The 14,819-nt window shown below is 36.9% G+C and overlaps 2 protein-coding genes across 6 annotated transcripts in view; one reads left to right on the top strand and one right to left on the bottom strand.

Annotated features, from left to right (window-relative positions):
• Nucleotides 1–1,748, bottom strand: part of LOC129269206 (diphthine methyltransferase-like) — a 22,782-nt gene extending 21,034 nt beyond the window's left edge. The window contains exon 1 of one of the 5 annotated variants that reach the window (XR_010294835.1): nt 1,254–1,417. The gene's annotated coding sequence lies outside the window, so the exon portion shown is untranslated. Of the gene's footprint in view, nt 1–1,253; nt 1,469–1,658 lie in introns of those variants that run through there. The other 4 variants (XR_010294836.1, XM_064105488.1, XM_064105487.1 and 1 more) reach the window with 4 other exon arrangements.
• Nucleotides 1,481–14,819, top strand: LOC129269205 (ADP-ribosylation factor-like protein 6-interacting protein 1). The gene is made up of 6 exons (XM_054906673.2): nt 1,481–1,636; nt 6,031–6,167; nt 7,395–7,514; nt 11,643–11,760; nt 12,114–12,198; nt 12,617–14,819. The coding sequence occupies exons 1-6, from the start codon at nt 1,634–1,636 to the stop codon at nt 12,730–12,732; spliced, it is 579 nt and encodes a 192-aa protein (XP_054762648.2). The 5' UTR covers nt 1,481–1,633; the 3' UTR covers nt 12,733–14,819.

The raw sequence follows: 14,819 nt of genomic DNA, 5'->3' as shown, positions 1-14,819 counted from the left end.
ATGACTAGATGTTGGTTGTTCAGCATGTTCAGCTGAACTCCGTTGGCTTCACTCACCAAATACAGAGACCGAAGTTCTAGCGCGATCTGTACAGGGGACTCAATGGCCATATAAAACAGGGCAGTGAAGTTGCGCGACATCCGTGGTAAGTCACTGTTTTTGTTCCTTTTAACTTGATTTTCCCCGTTTTTTGGCAATTAATGCCAAGAGGGAATAGGCCTATTAATTTGCATTTCGGTCGCATTAATTTTCAAAAGTTTTATTCATTAAAGACAAAAATTGAAGAGCCCGACGGGGGGATTTTGCATGTAAGTCCCCTAATGGTGGCAGCACGATAGCGAGCCGTCTGTGTATGAGAAATTTTAAAAATAAAAAAATGTTAAAAACTCCTCGAAACAGACGGCTGCCAGCTGTCTAGATAAAGCGCTGCTGTATGAAGTGAACGTAGGGTGTCTGGAGAAAAAAATTATTTTTCTTATTTCAAGAAAATATCACATTTTCTTTGTGAATATTTGAAGAGAAATGACCTTCAGACTGACAGAAATGTAACATTTTTGAAAAAAAATCAAATTATTGGCTGCAAAAAAGAAGAATGAAATCAGGTCAATTTTCAAATTTCAGCATTTCTCTGCCATAAACTGTGTACCTAGTTAAGAAATGGACACACACAAATCCAAATTTTTAGCTTCCGAGAGCTGTAGTGTTATAAATTTATTATTTATTACCTTTATTACCTTTATTATTACACTGTCACACATATTATACATGTGGAAGAAGATTAAACTTGGACGAAAGCTAGACCTGGAAACTTGGCTGCAGCTTTCTGCATTTTTCCAGTACATCCGGTAATAAAGGTAATAAAGAACAGAAATTTCATTTTCCCATAGAAAACGCATGGGGAAATGGCAATCTCAACACACACAAAAATAAGGGTTTGCAATTTATCTCTAAAGTCTAAATCCTTATTTAAAATGATTAGGGCCTATATAAACTTGTCCTAACTCCTTACTGTCAAAAGAAGCCCCTGAATTTTCTCTTTCCATACATGCCAAACACAATTCACAAGTTAATATTATAATAATCAATTCAGATCACATTTTTCTAGCACATTTTTACAGGGAAGAACTTCTTCCCCGTAACAATGTGCCATATTTCCCCCTAAATCAGCCTGTTTTATGCTGACACTTTTCAGTGTGGTTTCAGACACCCTAGTGAACGGTGGTTCCCAATATCACGATAATGCCAATAATTACCTAGGGCTTGGATAAGTCAGATCTGGAATTACTTTTAAAATATGGCACACAGAAAACCTCACTGCAGCTGCATCAGCTCAGTCTAGCTCAGCATACATACATCACTTTCCGCTCGCGGTCGGCCGACTCGGGAACATGCGGCCGCGGGGTCCGGGAGCGCAGGGAGGCAGGCGCAGGCGGGAGCTGCGATCTGACTTTTCATTTTGTATTTGTACATGTTTTTCACCATATTACCCAGGAAAATCGAAGAGACGACAAGACAACGCAATACAAGTATGTTTTGAAATAACAAATGCCACCGTGAACAGTGAAAACTAAGACGATTTGTGGTCAATCAATCTACTTAACGTTATATTTGAAAAGAACTTAACAGAAAGAAGATGGTAGGTTGATTAGATTTATTACTTTTCTTCAAATCACGCTGCTGAGCGCGATGTCGATGAGAGCCAGACCTGTCTGTCGATGTGCGAACGCAGTAACACAACTCAGCTCACAAGCCCGTCAAGGTCCGGGCCGCGCCCGGCAGCGTTGAGTCCGGGCAAGCAAAGGCCAAAGCAGCCGTCTCGGATCTCGTCAAGACTCAAGTCAAGCGCAAGTGTACCTCACCGAGTCAAACTCAACTTTGTTCATGCAGGCTCCACTTCACTACCGCTACACTACGCTCCACCTACCCAAACTAACCCAGGACTCATCCGTGTATACTACTACTAATAAGTCAAACATACCTTATAATATATTACCTGTCCAAAATGTGGTAGAAATAATGTGGTCCCAATTTAAATTAATAATACCACTCCAAATTAAAAAATTAAAAGGGGAAAAATGAATTATGCACTTTAAACTGGACCCTCATCAGCTCATCAGTCATCAACCTTGTGACAAACACACTGAGAGAGAGAATACCGAGGAGATCATTTGGGTGTGGAAACGACCCACAACGAACAACAACAACGACCCTCAAAAAAAGAAAAAGTGCATATTTATCACTCGTCATCCCCGACCATTTGCCAAACAGCAAAAGGTAGGGGATGGGACTAGAGGTATGTGAGGCGTACTCATAGACAAAATTTGTGATAAAAAATGTAAAAGTAAGAGAGTTTGACTTACCAGTCTTTCCCCCCGAACCAAACGTTGATCTTCCTTCCGTTGTTGCTGGAATTTATCTTGGACTCAACTATATCTTGTCAATTATTCGAGGACTCTTCGGTAAATCGTCAGAATGTATGATGAAATTTGTCATGATCCTCAGCAGCGCATAGACTTCTACGTAGAGGATGTAACGCGCCCTCTTGTGCTCAATTAAAGAAAGCTAACGGAAGCGACCACACCAATGTCCTCTACAAAGCTGTATAAAAATGCTTCTCACCACAGATACCTGTTTCCGGTGATGCTTCTATTTCGGAAATCCAAGATCCAGCGATAGTAGTCTCTTTCTCCCCTGACACACAATATTTTATTTTTATTATTTTATACATCAGAATAATTTTAGCGCCATCAGCTTAGTTTATTCTATAATGAACTGTATCTTGTCGTATGCTGAAAGGAAATATGATGCCTTTTTTTTTTTGGGGGGGGGGGTTATTGCTTCTTTTCTCGATCCCCGATGCCTCTCTTTTATTGAGTACTATCATTGTAAGGGTTAATTATTAATATTATTATTTTGGTTTTCTATCATTTTTCATATTATTATGGAATATTCATCATCATATCACTTTTGTAAGCCAACATTTTGTACCATCCTGAAATTAATATGGGTAAAGGCTGAAATGTGAAAAGAATGGAAGGGGCAAGAAACTCAAGACAAAGTGATAAAACAGAACATAATTACGTTCCAATTCTTTTTAATGAGTTTCTTTTATTTATCCAGGATGGGGAGCACATCAGGCTCGTGCCCACCCCCTCGAAAGCCATAGAACACATTTATTTTGCATCCATTTTGTTTGATAATTTGTACTGTTAATTTCATTTGATTGTAATCCTTTATGTTTGGATTTGAAATCAATTAAATTAACTTGAAACTTTCCCGCCCTCCCCTTGAAAATTGTGATCTACCCCTAAATAGGCCTTTGTGGTAAGTGATTTTTTATTTTATTTATTTCTTAATGAAAATCCTTTAGGTTAGGATTTTAAATCAATGAAAACAAACTTGAAACTTCATACTGTATAGCGAGGAGCTGTTATCATAATAAATAAATAACTAAATCAAATAAATCAAAATCAAATCATAATTGTGAAATTATTCGTTACATAAATCTCCTTCACGGGGGGGGGGGGGGGAGCTTGTTATTTTTTTCTGTAAAAGAAACCACCCCCTCCCCCTTTGGAAAATCCTGGATTCTCCCCTGATTAGACCCACAGTAAAGTTTGTTATTCTGAATTTCTGTTACATAATAATTTGGAAATTAATGCCTAACTTTGTGAAAAGTATTTCTATCGTCAGGTTCATTAATTAGAAAAGAATAAGGGGCTTTTTCATCAAGAGTCCCATAACAGAAAATTAACAAAATCGAAACAACTGAATTTCTCCTTAATTTTTTTTTATTTCATACAAAAATGTCTTATTTCATTCCACTTTCACAACTACTAGTATCACTTTTGACTTTGTATAAACATGAAACAAAATTGCAAATTTGTCTTGATTGAGGCTATCAAGACTTCCTTACCAGAATTCATTACAAGCAAAGTTTCGTCGAAACATCAATGGTCAGTGGTCCAAACGGGTTGATGAGCCTCTATGGTTTCGTGAGTTCTTTTTTCTTTTTCGATTTGTCACTGTCGAACACAATAGACGTAATGGAGGCAGTTGGATGAGGTTCACGTTGAGAAATCGGTGAGTTTTTATTCATTTTTTATATCATATTTATTAATTTAAAGTCATATCTGTCAAAATAACAGTTTACATCAACGGATCAGTTCAAGTATGAACTGATTCGCGATGCTTTGGGCAACAGATGGGGGGAAAATGACCAATGTATATTTTAACAATAGAGAGGTATACAGCCGAGAACGAGGTTATATTATAACCTCGTTCGTAGGATGAGTGATATTTATTGTAAAAATTATACGAAGAAAAGGCATCCAAAAAGAATAAAAGCATAATCTCTTACTTTACACCCTAATTTTGCTCCATATCCTAGACAGCTGGCAGCCGTCTGTTTCGAGGAGTTTTTTAACATTTTTTTATTTTTTTTATTTCTCCTCATAGTCATACACAGACGGCTCGCTATCATGCAGCCACCATTAGGGGACTTACAATGCAAAATCCCCCCGTCGGGGCTCTTCAATTTTTGTCTTTAATGAATCAAACTTTTGAAAATTAATGCGACCAAAATGCAAATTAATATTCCCTCTTGGCATTAATTGCCAAAAAAACGGGGAAAATCAAGTTAAAAGGAACAAAAACAGTGACTTACCTCGGCTGTCGCGCAACTTCACTGCCCTGTTTTATCCAAACTTAATACACATAAACATATGGCCATTGGGTCCCCTGTACAGATCGCGCTAGAACTTTGGTCTCTGTATTTGGTGAGTGAAGCCAACGGAGTTCAGCTGAACAACCAACTTAACAGAGACCGAAGCTTTTGGTCTATCCATATCCATCCTCCCAAAATTGATGATTTATTTTAGAGCAAACATGGAGTTCCTCACAGGTAAAAATAATTCGCTGCCGATTTCAAAACATTGCATGCGCATGCACGAGGGTTCAAGCTCAGACCCTCACGCATGCAATTTTTTTTTGAATCAGCAGCGAATTTATTATAAATAAAGAGAAATTAGGACTTTAGTCAATATTGATAAACAGAAATATTTTTACAAGGAAAATGTTACTTCTGTATTTTTTTTCTTTCATATCATGATGGTATATTAATCTTGAAGAAATATGTTTAAGTCCCGAAACCACAAATTTGAAACTATTCTGATATTGAAGTTTTGGGGTACTGAACTTACAAATTCAGAAGTGTGTGTGTGATTCTCACAAATAAATTTTACATGCCTTGTTGTGTAGGTGGTAAATTTATACATGTCTACATCCAAGAATGGTTAGATTTGTTGAAAATAGATGAAAATGGTTGACATTCAACTTTACATGAACCGTGCAGTGCTTTCCACATGTGGGAAAAGTACACAAGAATCCAAGTTTAGCTGTCCTGAGACAGTGGAAGTCTTCTGATTTGGGAGTTTGTCCAAACTGAACCCCCTCCCCCTCTCGCTAGTCATTAGTAGATGTGTTTTTTAAGCAAAAGGTTGAGAGTAAAAATATTAATTACATGTAGGACAAAAACCATTTTGCAAATTAGACTACTGTTCTTTTAGAAATATTCTTTTGTCCATCCCTACCCATTTGCATTTGACATTTTTTTTAAATTCACTCTTTTTCCCTCTTCTTTCTATCTTCCCTCGTCTCTGTTGTCGTTTTAATCACTGCTCTCGTTTGTTTCTCCAATTATTTATTTATATTCTTCCCATTTCAATTATTTAAACTCTTAGCTTTTCAATTCTATATTCTTTCCATAAACAGAACCCAAAGTACATATCACCTCTAATCTCAATTTTTTTTTGTATAACCTAGGTTATTCATGTTGTCAATCTCATGCATTTTGAGTTTATTGATTTGTTGTTTTTTTCTGTGAGAATGTGTGATTGTATTATCCTAGTCCTGAATACAAAGCTTAAATGATAGCATAAGAGTAATTTCATTATTGTTAATGTATCGTAAAATGGTTCTGTCAACTTCTGTGGGATTTTAAAAGATATTCTCCTCATTTATTGTCTTTAGGAGATGAATGATCTTAACCATGTGTTGGATTCTCTGGCTGATTGGAAACATATTATAGTGCGAGCTGATTCCTGGTTACGATGGGAAGAAGATTCCTACCCTTACATCATGTGTGCTTCTATCACTCTATTCTATATGTAAGCTCCACTTTATTTTACTCCTACAATGCTAACATACAAAATTGCACCCTATTCTGTTTATCGTGTAGAGCTAACTGACTTACTCTTGCATATTATGAATTAATCCCAAAAGTTCATTAATTTTTTTTAACCTAAAATCAGATTATTATTATTATTATTATTAGTGCATTTATTGTGTATATTTTTTTTTGTGAAGTTTTGTATAGAATTTTCAAGCGCTTTCAATTAAACTTTAAATTTGGCAAATGTGTAGTGAATAATTTATAATTTTTCATTAATTTGATTCTATAGAAAATTTCATATTTTTGTTGTTAATTAGATTTGCCCTGTCTTTTGATACCGCTATCTTTCTTCTCAATACTGGCCCTTCTTATCTTTTAAATGAAAATATATTTAGTTAGAAAGCTAAACTTTATTTTGCATCTTTACTGTCTGCATCATTATTATCTCTTCATTATTACAATTTTTCCATTGTCATTGTCACCACTATTACCACAATTGTCATCATCACCATCATCATCATGACCATCATCATCATTATCAACATTAACATAATCATCATCAGCAGCAGCATCATCTTCATTATTATCATCATCATCACCACCACCACCTCCACCATTATCATCATCATCATCCAAGTCATCATCAAAATCAACATTTCCTTGTTGCCAATTCTTCTTCATTGTCCATCATCATCACCATCATCCTCATCATCATCAATATCTTCAGCATCATTCATCATCATCATTTATCACTAGCATCATCATCATCATTATGACCACCTTCATCATCATAATGAGCATCATCTTCATCACCATCACCACCCTCCTCCTCCTCATCATCATCACCATCACCACCATCATCACCCTCATCATCATCACCATCACCACCCTCCTCCTCCTCCTCATCATCATCACCATCACCACCATCATCACCCTCATCATCATCACCATCACCACCCTCCTCCTCCTCCTCATCATCATCACCATCACCACCATCATCACCCTCATCATCATCACCATCACCACCCTCCTCCTCCTCCTCATCATCATCACCATCACCACCCTCATCATCATCATCATCCTAGTCACCATCACATGCAATATCTACTCGATGCCAATTCTTTATTTTCAGTTTATTCTTCATCATCACCATCACTACAACGTATCTCCCAGTCCTGGGTTTATTTATTATCATTCTCTTTGTTCCCCAATATTATTCCAGCTTGATGTGGTTGATCCAGCCATCTCTCCTCACCACCGTGTCTCTTATCATCATGACAGTGTGCCTTCTAGATTTCCTGGTACCGAGTGTCTTCAAGGAGTACTTCAATAAACAAGCATGGTAGGCATGGCCCACCACAGTCACACCAGCAAAACTGACTTAAGATTAACCAAAGCTATTATGTTATTTCCAAAGAAAGACTATTAATTGGTTTGGAGTCAGTTTCGGTGCTGTGACTACAGCATAGAGGTTGTTCAGACATTCTGTGTTAATGTACATGTACATGTAAAAGAAAGCTCAGAAACAAAGCTCAATAGGATGTGAGTCAACACCCCCAAAATGTTGCAGATCATGCAGGAACCATTGGCTACATATTCATGACCTAATAAATTCTTTGGAATATAAGCACAAAATGTTACACCATATGTTCATTGGAGCAACTTTCAACAATGATCTCTTTTGTATAATATCAGACATGCCAACCAGTACGTTTTAGGTGTATTTAGTATGTTTTTGCAACCAAAATACGGCAGTACATTTTTTCTTTAAAAACGTTTTTTGTAATTTTTTTTTTACAAAATCGTGATTTATTGAGAAAAATCATCTCTATATGTCTCTATCTCATAAAATGTACACAAATATTGTTATAAGATCAATGTAATTTCAGGTAACTTGGTTTTTGTCTTGCCTGCGTAGCGGAACGAGACATAGGTATCACTATTTCCGGCGTCGTCGTCGTCAAGGCACATGTCAAGTTCGAATATGAGTCAAATTGGAATAAGGTCAAAGGTCAATGAACTTTCCATGACTGGCACTGTGCTGTGTTGTACACATAATAACTTTCTATAACTTCGAGGTGGGATCACCAAATTCATACCAGAGGTCCGTCTCCTGAAGGCACAGGTCAAGTTCGAATATGAGTCGAATTGGAATAAGGTCAAAGGTCAATGAACTTTCCATGACTGGCACTGTGCTGTGTTGTACACATAATAACTTTGTACACCCAATAACTTTCTATAGCTTCGAGGTGGGATCACCAAATTCATAACAGAGGTCCATCTCCTGAAGGCACAGGTCAAGTTCGAACATGAGTCAAATTGGAATAAGGTCAAAGGTCAATGAACTTTCCATGACTGGCACTGTGCTGTGTTGTACACATAATAACTTTCTATATCTTCGAGGTGGGATCACCAAATTCATACCAGAGGTCCATCTCCTGAAGGCACAGGTCAAGTTCGAATATGAGTCGAATTTGAATAAGGTCAAAGGTCAATGATCTTTCCATGACTGGCACTGTGCTGTGTTGTACACATAATAACTTTCTATATCTTCGAGGTGGGATCACCAAATTCATACCAGAGGTCCATCTCCTGAAGGCACAGGTCAAGTTCGAATATGAGTCAAATTGGAATAAGGTCAAAGGTCAATGAACTTTCCATGACTGGCACTGTGCTGTGTTGTACACATAATAACTTTGTACACCCAATAACTTTCTATAGCTTCGAGGTGGGATCACCAAATTCATAACAGAGGTCCATCTCCTGAAGGCACAGGTCAAGTTCGAATATGAGTCAAATTGGAATAAGGTCAAAGGTCAATGAACTTTCCATGACTGGCACTGTGCTGTGTTGTACACATAATAACTTTCTATAACTTCGAGGTGGGATCACCAAATTCATACCAGAGGTCCGTCTCCTGAAGGCACAGGTCAAGTTCGAATATGAGTCGAATTGGAATAAGGTCAAAGGTCAATGAACTTTCCATGACTGGCACTGTGCTGTGTTGTACACATAATAACTTTGTACACCCAATAACTTTCTATAGCTTCGAGGTGGGATCACCCAATTCATAACAGAGGTCCATCTCCTGAAGGCACAGGTCAAGTTCGAATATGAGTCAAATTGGAATAAGGTCAAAGGTCAATGAACTTTCCATGACTGGCACTGTGCTGTGTTGTACACATAATAACTTTCTATATCTTCGAGGTGGGATCACCAAATTCATACCAGAGGTCCATCTCCTGAAGGCACAGGTCAAGTTCGAATATGAGTCGAATTTGAATAAGGTCAAAGGTCAATGATCTTTCCATGACTGGCACTGTGCTGTGTTGTACACATAATAACTTTCTATATCTTCGAGGTGGGATCACCAGATTCATACCAGAGGTCCATCTCCTGAAGGCACAGGTCAAGTTTGAATATGAGTCGAATTTGAATAAGGTCAAAGGTCAATGAACTTTCCATGACTGGCACTGTGCTGTGTTGTACACACAATAACTTTCTATAGCTTCGAGGTGAGATCACCAAATTCATAACAGACGTCCATCTCCTGAAGGCACAGGTCAAGTTCGAATATGAGTCAAATTGGAATAAGGTCAAAGGTCAATGAACTTTCCATGACTGGCACTGTGCTGTGTTGTACACATAATAACTTTGTACACCCAATAACTTTCTATAGCTTCGAGGTGGGATCACCAAATTCATAACAGAGGTCCATCTCCTGAAGGCACAGGTCAAGTTCGAATATGAGTCAAATTGGAATAAGGTCAAAGGTCAATGAACTTTCCATGACTGGCACTGTGCTGTGTTGTACACATAATAACTTTCTATAACTTCGAGGTGGGATCACCAAATTCATACCAGAGGTCCGTCTCCTGAAGGCACAGGTCAAGTTCGAATATGAGTCGAATTGGAATAAGGTCAAAGGTCAATGAACTTTCCATGACTGGCACTGTGCTGTGTTGTACACATAATAACTTTGTACACCCAATAACTTTCTATAGCTTCGAGGTGGGATCACCCAATTCATAACAGAGGTCCATCTCCTGAAGGCACAGGTCAAGTTCGAATATGAGTCAAATTGGAATAAGGTCAAAGGTCAATGAACTTTCCATGACTGGCACTGTGCTGTGTTGTACACATAATAACTTTCTATATCTTCGAGGTGGGATCACCAAATTCATACCAGAGGTCCATCTCCTGAAGGCACAGGTCAAGTTCGAATATGAGTCGAATTTGAATAAGGTCAAAGGTCAATGATCTTTCCATGACTGGCACTGTGCTGTGTTGTACACATAATAACTTTCTATATCTCCGAGGTGGGATCACCAGATTCATACCAGAGGTCCATCTCCTGAAGGCACAGGTCAAGTTTGAATATGAGTCGAATTTGAATAAGGTCAAAGGTCAATGAACTTTCCATGACTGGCACTGTGCTGTGTTGTACACACAATAACTTTCTATAGCTTCGAGGTGAGATCGCCAAATTCATAACAGACGTCCATCTCTTGAAGGTGCAGGTCAAGTTCGAATGTGAGTCGAATTTGATTAAGGTCAAATGTCAATGAACTTTCCATGACTGGCACTGCTGTGTTGTACACACAATAACTTTCTATAGCTTCGAGGTGGGATCGCCAAACTCGTAACAGAGGTCCATCTAAGTCATATAGCATACATGTAGTTTTGACATGCAGTCTCTTCATGACTGCAATATGCAGGCGAGACAACGCTTGGCGTTTGCCTTGTTTTTTCAATCATTTTGTTAAAACCAGGGTGAAGATATACACATGTTTCGATGTTGTTTTTTTCATCTGCAAGAGCAGTGCGCATTTTAGCTTGCATGCAGCTTGAGCGCCGCGATGAGCGAGTGCGCCAAGAATTTTATTATGAAATACACTTTTTTGAGCAAAAATACAGTTTTTCATTCTCAGAGGTTGGCAGGTCTGTAATATGTGTTCAGTAAATTCAATTAACACTGTAAACAAAAATGTAGCTGAACTTTGTTCACCTCTGTAGAAGGTTTCATAATAAGATTTGTTTTTAAAGCTTAATGTGGTATTTAAATGATTTAAAGATAATAGCAGAACCTATGACTGGAAAACACATTGTTATATAAAAGTTTGAAAACAGATAATAAACTTGAATATGCTTGAAGAAAAACATAAATGTTGAGATGAGATCACGAAATATATGGCAATTTGATATGGAAGTATACATATTTTAGTGTAGAATTTTACACAGTAATGGAAAGGTTGTTGGACACCAAAATATAAGTTGCCTTGCTTTCATAAGACCATTATCAGATGGGAATGTAATTAATAGTATTTATACTTAAAAACATTCATATTTGTATTTGATATGTGAATAATCATGGCATAAGATGATCACTCAGTGATTGAGAATGTAAATAAATTGAATTGAATTGAGTTGAATTGATTAAGATATACTTTTATCTTTTGATTACTTTTAGGTCAGAATACAATCAGAGGAGATATGAAAAATGTTGCAGTACTCTGCTTAACATACAGAATATGACCACATCCACTGTGAGATGGATTCTAAACCTAAGAGAAAAGAAGCCAAAATATGTGAGTATGAAAGAGAAAATTTTGACTTGTGATAAAGCAATGAATTTTCATCTTGTATCCTTATAAGTTTTGTATTAAAAATACTTATAAACGTAGTATTGGTAAGAAGAAAACTCTGGTCAGAAATGTAGCATGGAAACATGATATTGTTTCATCAAAATTTGAATGAAATTGATTTGGAATGAATTGACCAATGCCACAGATTACAAAACAAGAGAGAGAGAGAGCACAAGATATTAAAGAGCTAGTACTTTTAAATGTTTGGCATCTTTGAAAACTTTTGCTATTGTTTGTTCCTATTCCTGTCTTTAAACTTTATCTTCAATTTATTCTTGTTGTTTGTTTTTATACAGTATTTTTTTGGAGCCTCATTGATACTTCTAACCATTGCATTCGTAGGCAATTCCATCCCAGGCCTCTTCCTAGCATATTTATCAAGTGAGTATAGTGAAAATATTATATAAATGTTTTTTTAGACTAAAGCTAAGTCACACGTCCGGACTCTAACTTTTACTCAAACAGAAAAAAAAACATTCTGAAGACAAAAGTGATCTTTTTATCCACATATATGTGTCATAATAGCAATTTCTACTCTCGTAGATGAATATTGAGTAATTGTCTTGGTCTTTCTCGATACATTAAACGTCATACCTTGCAGCCGAAGGTTGTCTTACAAGCGATTGCACAAGGTTAAAAAAAATACACATAGAAACGTGATAAAATGGTTAACTGCGTGAATACAAACTACAAAAAAGACATGTATTTAAAATCAAATTGCCATTCAATAAAATGATAATGAAGGGGGGAAGTGTTGCTAATGTCCTTTTATGTATCATTGTCTTCTCTTTCTCATCAGCTCTGTTTATTGCTCTCCTTCCTGGTCTGATGTACTATGGAATCCTAGCCTCATGGTATGCTATGTTTCTTGAGGTATTCGTCAATCTTCTCAAAGGACACAAAAAGAAAGATTAATTTCTCTCAAGTCGGCATGCGTGTAATTTGAGCTCCTGGTAGACAATTTTGTTGAACTGTGTTTGTCAATACATGATGTGCACACTCTAGTGGAAATAGTGGAAAGACTAGTGGAAATAAATTTGCTCTTCACAGCCACCACACCAGTGAATTTTGGAAACCATGTTTGTCAGGAGCACTCGGGATCCACAGAAAGAAGGAATCATTCCTTGTGAACCTTCATAGGTGTAGTTGCGGTACCTGGATGTTTGGGAGTGTTTCATGACACAAAATAGTTGGTAATTTTCATTTAATATTGTAATAAGCTAATGCAAATCCTTGTATCTGATTGGCTGAGATCAACTTAGTCAGTGAAAATCACTAACAAAGCTTTCTTTGAAACACTCCCCTGATCAGACAGAATATTGGAGGGGCAAATTATCATATTAATAACAACTTGCCCCCCCCCCCCCTCAATCGTTCAATCAGAATATTCCAGCATCACTATTGTGTAATCAGTCAGTGGCACTGGAAAGGGTTTATAGATTAAAACTTAATGTGGTAAAGCATTCTTTGTTAATAATCAACCATAGTTTGCCCCTCCCATGCTTTGCTCAAACCTTTCTGACTGTATTGTACAACTCTTTTATATATGCATTGATTCGTAAGCACTACCACCATGACAGCATGAAAACTGCATTTGTCAATACACTGAAAAGATGCTGATAGAAGAAGTTTAGTTTACTTTTAATCTTTGAACACCGGCAAGAAGTCTTGTGAGTGTGGTACAGTGATGCTCTTACATTGTACAAATCTTTGGAGAAAAAAAAATTGGTGCTCAATCCTGCATATACAGGTATATATTGATCACCTTTTAATGTGTGATGTTTTAAAAGATATATTTTGATGCCCCCTCTCCTAGATTGAATGTAAAATATTTAATTTGTAATATTTTATTACAAATTAAACATTCATGAGCTGCTTATGTTGAATTTTTACATTAACCCGAGTTCCTGAGTTTATGATATCAATGGCAAACTCTTGGCTTTGCTTGCGAAGACCCTAAGGAGTTCATATTTTCTTTATCTAACATCAATCAATTTAAGGGCAAAGATGTACAATTATCAAGGGAACAGTTTATTTATACAAACAAAGATATCAATATGATATTACTGCACAGGCCCACAGAGTAGTAAAATATCTCACATACATGCATATAGGTATTATTACAGGGTTATTTCAAATGTTGTTTGATGAAGAAAGGACGACGAAATGATTTGTGGCATTTGTATATTAATCTCATTCCCTGCTGTGGAGATTGCTTAGAGGATTTTGATAACAGTTTGATCCAGATTTTTGGTTTGAACAATGATTGAAAACGTAAAAAATTTGATTCTTTCTTTGAGGTTTGCGACTTAGACAGTATTGCAACACTTTGGGTAATATTTGTACATGATAGCCCTTAGTGGTTGTCAATATTCTTTGATTTTTCAACACACATAATGTTCATAGACAATAAAAAACATGGTGTATGGTCTACATGTATGGCACACTGTATTGCAAAGGTTTTGTATAGATTTTCCAGTTCATGAATCATGCACTTTTTGTGTATTGTTGGACAGGATAGGGAAGGAGGAAGTACCAGAGTGCACTGACATTTTCATGATCAGTATATCTGTCTAGTATCTTATTCAGCAATATCAGTGCAGAACTTCCTACCCACTTTCAATCAATAGCAATCTATTAGCTGCTAACCGTTATATTGTTATTTTGGAAGGGTGTTCCCTAATTTGTGGAGGGTCGTGAACCTTGCATTACTTTCAGTTGGTATCATCTGAAAAAACAAAGATTTGGGTACGTTAACAGAAAGCTGTGTCTATAAGCATGGTTAGTAGTTGGCATTATTCACAATGGCTCTCTTAAATTCCCAGTGGTTAAAATGGAAGTGTGAAAATGAAAAAGATGCTGAGAATGATCCCTACTTTGAAATGCAGCTAAGACTTTTGATGGCCTCAGTATGGTTTGAGTTACATGGATCTGTGTTGTTGACCAGGGCTTACTGAGCAAAATGAATGCTTATTTCTGAAAAGTTGCAAATGAAGCAAAAA

The sequence above is a fragment of the Lytechinus pictus genome, chromosome 10 (assembly GCF_037042905.1).
Source record: "Lytechinus pictus isolate F3 Inbred chromosome 10, Lp3.0, whole genome shotgun sequence".
Taxonomy (NCBI): domain Eukaryota; kingdom Metazoa; phylum Echinodermata; class Echinoidea; order Temnopleuroida; family Toxopneustidae; genus Lytechinus; species Lytechinus pictus.
This window is presented reverse-complemented; position numbering and strand designations above follow the sequence as displayed.

Excerpts from the sequence above, each read along its gene's own strand:
- LOC129269205 (XM_054906673.2), top strand. Across the intron at positions 6,168-7,394 it reads TCTATCACTCTATTCTATAT|CTTGATGTGGTTGATCCAGC; the intron begins GTAAGCTCCACT and ends ATATTATTCCAG. Across the intron at positions 7,515-11,642 it reads TACTTCAATAAACAAGCATG|GTCAGAATACAATCAGAGGA; the intron begins GTAGGCATGGCC and ends GATTACTTTTAG.